At 53.6% G+C, this 8721-nt stretch overlaps 1 protein-coding gene across 1 annotated transcript; it reads left to right on the forward strand.

The window, feature by feature from the left end:
• Positions 1–2358: 2358 nt before the first annotated feature.
• LOC119105660 (uncharacterized) lies at positions 2359–4031 on the forward strand (the record flags this gene model as incomplete). The annotated part of the gene is given in 2 exon segments (XM_037229123.1): positions 2359–2468; positions 3903–4031. Coding segments are annotated over 2 exon segments (239 nt in total), but the record flags the coding sequence as incomplete, so codon positions are not given.
• Between the last annotated feature and the right edge of the window lie 4690 nt (positions 4032–8721).

An 8721-nucleotide genomic window follows, 5' to 3' on the forward strand; every position in this document is an offset into this window, starting at 1 on the left:
CTGCTATCTCTCTCTTCTCTCTCTCTCTCTCTCTCTCTCTCTCTCTCTCTCTCTCTCTCTCTCTCTCTCTCTCGCTCTCTCTCTCTCTCTCTCTCTCTCTCTTCTCTCTCTCTCTCTCTCTCTCTCTTCTCTCTCTCTCTCTCTCTCTCTCTCTCTCCTCTCTCTTCTCTCTCTCTCTCTCTCTCTCTCTCTCTCTCTCTTCTCTCTCTCTCTCTCTCTCTCTCTCTCTCTCTCTCTCTCTCTCTCTCTCTCTCTCTCTCTCTCTCTCTCTCTCTCTCTCTCTCTCTCTCTCTCTCTCTCTCTCTCTCTCTCTCTCTCTCTCTCTCTCTCTCTCTCTCTCTCTCGCTTTTTCTGTCCTTATCTCTCTCTTTTTTGATGGCGCTTCCCTCTGTCTCTCACTTTACCCACATCCTTTCCTTGTTCACTCCTCCTGTCTTTCCGCTGCTCCTCTCCTCTCTCGCTTTCTCCCTGTGCTCTAGCCAGTCGTGTGTCGCACCTGTACGCTGGTACGCCATGGTAGGCTGGCCCGCAGCGGCGCCGCGCGTGCCGGGCTGCCTCCACTCAGCCTTTAGGCGCTGGACGCCAGCCAATACCAACGCGGCATTTGTTTTGGGCCAGGGAACCGCGGCAGAACGAGAGACAGGTAGCGACGTCACAGTGCGGACAGATACAGTAACTTCTTCGGCTGGACAGCGTGCAGGCGTCTTGCATGAATCATACACGTGCCCGGGGCTCGAATTCTGGCTCTGCCGTGACCCCGCATCTCTTATATGGCTAGTGCAGTCGCTGGCGACACATAAAAGAGGCGTGATGACGTGCGCCGCCTTCCTTTTTATAGAAACATGGTCTGACCATCCGTGGGTTCAAGGCCATACAGGTCAGTGTGCGTGTGGAGGCTCAGCTCCGTCTTGGCGCGGCGGTGTGCGCTGTCCATTTCGTCGAGGAATTTTCTGTGGGTTCAGTTTTCATTTATGGTCATGTAACAGCGGCTTCTTTCATTCACATCAGTAATGTTGGTCTATATGCTGAAGCCGTGTTTGCACGTTTCCTTCCATGCACACCACGTAAGGCATCACCCATTCCGCTCCATCAGGGCCGGCCGTGCGTCAGTGATCGTCTGCTGGGTGTCAGCTGTCGGCTTCACTGGCCGCACACCCGGAACCCCGCTGGCCGCACACTCTGACCCCCGCTGGTGGCACACCCGAACCCCCGTTGGCCGTACAACCGGACCCCGCTGGCCGCACACCTGGACCCCCGCTGGCTGCACACCCGGACCAACGCCGGCCGCACACCCGGACCAACGCTGGCCGCATACCTGGACCCCCGTTGGCCGTACACCCGGACCCCTGCTGGTCGCACACCCTGACTCCCGCTGGTGGCACACCCGGACCCCCGTTGGCCGTACAACCGGACTCCGCTGGCCACACACCTGGACCCCCTCTGGTCGCACACCTGGACCCCCGTTGGCCGTACACCCGGACCCCCGCTGGTGGCACACCCGAACCCCCGCTGGTGGCACACCCGGACCCCCGCTGGTGGAACGCTCGGACCCCCGCTGGTCGCACACCCGGCCCCCGCCGCCGTCGGCTGCCTTGCCTTCTCCTCCCTCGCACGACGCGCTCCCAGGCCTGATTTCCCGCCGGACCCCGGCTGACCTGCGAGGGAGTCATCAATCCTCGGATGACGTCACACCCGCGTTGACGTGACGTCATAGAAGAGCTCGTGGCGGTGCTGTGGTTCGCTGGGGACCCGCTGCTGCCGTCGGTGTGTGAACTTAGTGCACGGTGTTGCTCATGTACTGGCGGAGCCCTCCCAGGGTGCGACTTCTGAATGATGTCCACGAGCACTTTGGCATTGATGCGGCGTTGTCTGAAGGACTTTGGTATATTATCTACTACGCAACAAAAACATGGAACCACAGTTGTCAACGCAGAAATTATCGGCTCTCTGTTGAAGCTTTCCCAACTGTATCCTCTTCGCCTGTCTCCAGACATTTTGCGATAAGCGCGTGGATTAAATCGTAACATTTTACCAATGTGTTGATTGATATATAACATGTGGCATATTACTGATGGTCATTCAGATGCCATAACGTCTTACCACAACGATCTTAGGAACGCCAACAAGGCAGTACATCGCATGCCAATGTATGAAGCAAGGGTTCACATGCCTCCGACCCAGCCGGCGTCGGGTCAAACCGCCGCTGACCTGTCCTCCTGCTTCTCCTGCTTCCCTTCTCCTCCTCCTCCTCCCCCTCCTCCTCCTCCTCCTCAGCTGGCGTCCTGTGGCCGCTGGCCGGCGAGTCCCGCGTGCTCTGCCTCAGCGGGACAGCTGACGTGGCGTACCGTCCTGTTTCAGACGAAGCGGAGCTGCCGGAGGCGGGCCGCTTTCGGCGGGACCTGCCCCGGAGGCACACGATCTCGGGCTCGCGACCCGTGCTGCGCCACTCGGACGCCATGGACCTGGACGTGAGTAGGCTGGTGGGGAGGACACGAGCCCGGCGATGCTAGAAGTCGGCTGGGTCGGCTAGATTAACACGCGTTTTGAACTCGATGTAGCGTTTGTTCGCTTAGCCAGCTGATGTACATTGGAGGTGCGTGAGTAGGTTGCGAGAAACCTTTCGGTCTGGAGTGAAATTAGCCTCCTTTTCCACTCCGATTCCTCGTGTCATTAAAAGGCCACGAGACGCCGGCTGGCACCTGCCTGTGGTGCATACCTGGCATCCGCTATCCCACGTCCTACCGCTACCGACACACAACACGTTCATGTAGTCGTCACTTGGTGGATTCCCCCTCACTACGTGTCGTACAGTGCACGATTGGGGTTTCACTGTACCCTGATTGGGGTTTCATTGTACCCTGATTGGGATTTCACTGTACCCTGATTGGGGTTTCACTGTACCCTGCTTGCAAAATTCACGATGCAGCCTCTTTGGCGTGACAGAACATGCGTGACAGCATGGCGTGATGGCGTGGCTGGAAGTTTTCATTTGTGATCGTCAGAAATTTGTTGCGCCTATGAGGCATGGAAAGCACCACACAAAACTAGATCTCACAAAATTATTGATGCAAATATTTGGCTATTGACAACACGTGGCGATACAACCTTACATTTCTGTTGTCTAATTGCAATCCAACTGTGAATATGTGCCGTGGGGAATTTGAGCATTGTATTTTCATAGACAGCGCAATCTAAACAAGGCTGTATGGTTACGGTTGACAGGTATTGATCGACGCACCAATTGACACGTAGGTCATCAGGTTTTCGTTCTAGCCATCGTTAAAAACACACAACCTCCAACTATATGATGATGGCCGTCATTTGGACCGTGGAGCATGGCATACAGAGTAGCTTTTCTGGCCTAGGCTGACAATGTTGAACGACGTCTAATTTAGTCTGACAGACTTAGCTGACATGTTCGATCGCATAATTAGCAAGTCAGCCCAAGTGAGGCTTCGCCTGGCGTTCGGCAAAAGTCCCATCTTGCTCCCAAACGCATGGCAACGGCTGCTGAGGTAATCCGTCTTGCCAGGCGGTGTATAACACAACCCAGTTCACCATCTCGGGACACGGAGGTACCAGGAACAACAGATCCCGTGCCATGCCGTTTCAAATCGCCGTGTCCATCAGTCGTTGTTTGTTGACAAAGAGTGCAGCTGGCCGAGCCGACCAACAGGCGGTGTGGTCGGCGGCATGCGTGTGTGGTCAGTACAGCTGCAGCAGCCTCGTACCCAGCTGACGGTACGCTGTTGGCGACTGATCGGCGTCCCTGCCCTGCTCCCACTCTCCGGTACTCGCACCACCACCATCGTCGCGAGCATGGCGCATTACTAACGAGCGGCGCGGCGCGGCTCTGCCGGCGCCAGCACCCGCTGACGGCCCGTGCCCGTCCTGTCCCGTAGAGTAACAAGAGCTCCTCGGACTCGGAACGCTCCGGGCAGTCCCAACAGCGCGGCTACCCGCCGGCCAAGCCGGAGAGGCGTAGCTTCCCAATCTTCTCTGGCGGCCGAGCCAACAGCGCCAGGCAGCAGGTGAGGGGCCAGTAGTAGGCCGGGCGGCAGGTACGTACGGTACAGCTGCCTACGAACGAGAGTGCAGAAATCAGAGTACCAGGCAGCTGGTACGGGAGAAACACCGCTTCAGAGAGCAGGTAGGAGAGAAACACGGCTCCATACACCTGCAGGGGAGGAACACAGCCTCAGACAGCAAGTGCGGGTGCCCAGCAGTGCCAGGCAGCGGGCACGAGCAACGCGAGACAATGTGTATGAAGAGTAAACAGTTCAAGCGAATGGTACCTGGAGCCAACAATATCAGAAAGCCGGTACGGAAAACGGATTATTCCAGACAGGAGGTACGGAGAACAGACTACTCCAGACAGAAGTACGGAGAACAGACTATTTCAGACAGCAGGTACGGAGAACAGACTACTCCAGACAGCAGGTACGGAGAACAGACTACGGGGTGCCAGTGGTGCCAGGCATCAGGAATATTTTTCAAACAAGCTGTGCTACCGGGAAAAAATGAAGGAGAACATAAGTGCAACTTACTCGTGGCAGAGACGCTGGCAAAGGGGATCCAGGGGTGCATTATGCAGCCCGGACGCACGACGCGCCGTCGTACAGAGATCGTTATTACTTTCGTATCTGCTTACCCATGACACATATACTCTATTTTGATATTTGATCGTCAACCATATCCGATGATTTGTTAGAAAACTGGGATCATTGACGAGACACCAAACTGCGTCTCAACGCCGGCCATGGCTATCGGCCACGCACGGGTAATAGGTGGCGCTACTGCATGCCGAGTCCGGCCGAGTCCGAAACCGTCGCTTAGCGTGATTCTGTCAAAACATAGCTAGGACAGCTCGATTGCAAGTTTGCTCAAGTTTTCTGGGATGTCGAACCAGCATTGTCGCCATGCCGTGTAAACATATCCAAGGACAATTGTTCGTGCTAGCGTCAGTTAAAACTCCCAAGCTTACATCCGCCGCCCGCTCCCGGCTGCACTGGAGGCGCTGTAGGTCACCCGTTTATGGTGCATAGGTCCCTTACCTGCGCCTGGAAGCAGACACAATGCGCATACCTCTGCGAAGTCTGAGTCTCATTTATATAGACTGAAATGAATATTATATTACGTAACAGATGTCATCCAAACACATTGCATTCCATTCTAAACCAGGTAATCGTTGTCAACATCCAGCTGGCGGTGACTTACGCCAGCTCCGGTGCCAACAATCCCCCGGTAGAATGCTCGAGAACAATAGTTGAAGAATAGCCCTAAAGATGGCATCCAAAATGAAATTGCTTGTGCTCGTAACATTGAAAAATGGGTTAGCACTGGAAAATATCTGGCATTATTTGTCATAGTTTACAGCAGATGACCTTGATAAAACGGTAGCGTACTTAACATCATCAAAGTCTGCTTGTCTGCTGCACGCTGCCGTTTAAAGGCAAAACCCACTATGTTCATGTCTAGTCATTTGTAGTGTTTAAAGTCACTTGATTCGTCTTCTCATGCTGTATTTAATTGCTTGAGCGATTGGTTGAAATTTTTACAGATTTTAAGCCTTTCCTTTGGGCAAAAGCTTGTAAAAATTCCAACTAATATTTTCAATAACCAGTTAAGTTTGAGAAGATTAATCAAATGACATCAAAAATACAAAACAGTAAAAAGAAATACATCGGGTTTTCCCTTTGGACGGCAGCACTACCTCCGCTGACGTTTGTTTACAAGAAAAGAGGATTTCGTAAGCCAGAGATGGCCTGCCTTCGGCCATGCGCTGGAGCACTTGCCAATGTATTTACGAATGCTTGGTATACAGCAAGGCTGGGTATGCAGTGACTGTCGGTGCTTTGGTAATGGACATCTCATAGGAGACGCGAAAGGCTTGTGGTCATTTCGAAATATTCGTCCGTTTGAAATTGTCCACTCAGTTATCTGGGTTGGTCAGAATAGCTGCCTTCCAAACCACCCATGCGTGGCGGGTTAGGTTCGAGCCGCTTCAGGCGGCCGCTGTTACCCCTGATTAAGATAGTCGCGCGGTTGGTGTCAGCGGCCGCGACTATAGGCAGGTGATCTCAGAGGGCAGACGGGCCTTGCCGTGCATTGTGGCACGCTTAGGCTTCGTGGCTAGAAATCTGCAGTTGACCCGAAATTCACGATGGGATGGTGGGGTTAGGGTCTCACGCTACAAGCACTGCTTTGCGTGGGCACCGATCCTAGAACTCCATGCAATCAAAAGGTTTGGGCGAAGGCTTTAGAAAATCCGGTGAATGCGGGAAGGCAGGTAAATACGCTTATTACAGGTACCCACATGCCTATACTTATCAGTTTTATGTTACCAAAATTCACCCCTTCATCGGAATTTTTGCCTACGCCACTGGTACATGGATTTAATTGATAATGTATTTTAGATAAGCTGATATTTCTGGAGACAAGACCGGGTGTGCTGCTGCATTATGTATGTATCGCGGCCGTACATAGTATGCAATATATATATATATATATATATATATATATATATATATATATATATATATATATATATATATATATATATATATATATTTATTTATATATATATATATATATATATATTATATATATATATATATATATATATATTATACACTTGTTAGAAAATGCAACACCAGAAAGGAAATAGGTGAAATAAAATTCAGTAAGTGAATGGCAGTGGACTCATTTACATACGCAGACAGATCATTTGAGCTGCTTTAATGGCTTCAACTTTAAGTCGTATTGACAGTCTATTAAGTGAAATGCGTGCTGTCGTCATGCTTGCTTTATTAGAAGCTACCGGTGGTTTTACCACATCTGCCAAACACCACCGACTGCCCGAAGATCAAATGTTGGATGACGTACCGTGTCGGCGCATTTTAAACATCTCCTTTGACATGACATGACATCAAACGTGGTTTTTGAAACGACGAAATCCATCATCAGTTGAAAATGTGTCAGCTTATCCATATTTCACTGCAGTGGTCACACCAATACTGAGCATTGATCCACCATTCAACAGCCAGTCAGGTACCCCAGGCAACGTCCAAGTGGCCTATTCGTCCTGATCGCCCGATGCACGCAAACAAAACGGCCCCTGCGATGTCAGGATCTGCTGTCGTGCTGCGATTCGCGACTGTTTGACACAGAAATACGGAACAACGGGCTGACAGGTGCCAACGCTTATCGCACAGAAAGTCCCTTGCTTTTGTGTCAGCGGGGAAAGGCCGGAGGAAGACTTATTTGAGAAGTTAAGACAGTGTCACTTGGTTGAAAGCCTCGGGGTACAACCAACAGACCCGCTGAGCAAGCACTCTAATCCAAAAGCTACCCGCTCAAATCGATGGTAGCAAATTGCGTCAATTTTCAAAAAAGAAATGAAATACTGCCGTGTCTTACCGACAGCACATACATAAACTGCGATGGATCAGACATAACTATTTTCAAGTTGGCATTGCTAGCGTGCGCTCCCTGCTATTTGATTCGCGCATGTTGAGTGAAGCGTGTTGCGTGATCTAAGTAGTCGTGGAACCCTTTATCGTATGCAGCGTTCAATAAATGGATGTTCCGTCGAATCGCCTTGCAGCTGGCAAACACCTATCGCGGTGTTCCCACTAGTCCTATCACCAGCCGTCGACTGCCCAAGGCAACGGTGTAGACCTGCTCAGACCGAGCATTCGGAATCACCAGACTGTCTTTAGACGAAAGGTTCAAAAGCGCAAGGATCACCGCGTGCCAAGCCACTAGAATTCAATGACGGGCGGGTCTGTCCGCGGAAACTGAGTGATGTTTGACTCACTATCTAACTGATGTCATCATTTCCCGGCAAGCGCCGCGTCCATCAGTAGACCTTATCGTGCGCCACGTTGGGGTGCTCAAGTGGGAGACGAGCATGCCTCAGCCTCTGAAACGTCTTCTTGTCCGCGCTCTGGTCTGATGCGGCACGGGGCGCTCTCGGCGTCCGTACGGCTCGCCCGACACCTCGCCGCATGATGAGCGCGCCGCCGACAGACACGGGACGCTCTCGGCGTCCGTTCGGCGCGCCCGACACCTCGCCGCATGATGAGCGCGCCGCCGACAGACACGGGACGCTCTCGGCGTCCGTTCGGCGCGCCCGACACCTCGCCGCATGATGAGCGCGCCGCCGACAGACACGGGACGCTCTCGGCGTCCGTTCGGCGCGCCCGACACCTCGCCGCATGATGAGCGCGCCGCCGACAGGCACGGGACGCTCTCGGCGTCCGTTTGGCGCGCCCGACACCTCGCCGCATGATGAGCGCGCCGCCGACAGACACGGGACGCTCTCGGCGTCCGTTCGGCGCGCCCGACACCTCGCCGCATGATTAGCGCGCCGCCGACACAGTTGTGGCGTCTGTCTGTCACGTGACGCGCCGTCTGTTCCGATTAGGGTCTGGGCGTGTGTCACGTGATGCACGCGTCTGCTCTGATTAGAGGCGGGCGCCACGGTAGCCGCCCTCGGCCAGCTGTCTGATAGCCAGTGGCGGGAGCGCCGGCCGACAGACGAGCGTCGGACGCCGAGTGACCGCCGCGCGCCACCCGTCGCACCGGTCCGCGACGCCAGACGCCCGGGGCGCTGACCCCGTGACCCAGAGGCAGCATCGCCGGTGCCGGCGCGTTCTACCGGCCTGGGGCTCGTGCGGACGGCTGTGAACAGGCTGCGGTGTTAGCTGTGATCCGATA

This window comes from Pollicipes pollicipes, unplaced genomic scaffold, assembly GCF_011947565.3.
Source record: "Pollicipes pollicipes isolate AB1234 unplaced genomic scaffold, Ppol_2.1 Scaffold_6138;HRSCAF=7277_pilon_pilon_pilon, whole genome shotgun sequence".
NCBI classification, from domain to species: domain Eukaryota; kingdom Metazoa; phylum Arthropoda; class Thecostraca; order Pollicipedomorpha; family Pollicipedidae; genus Pollicipes; species Pollicipes pollicipes.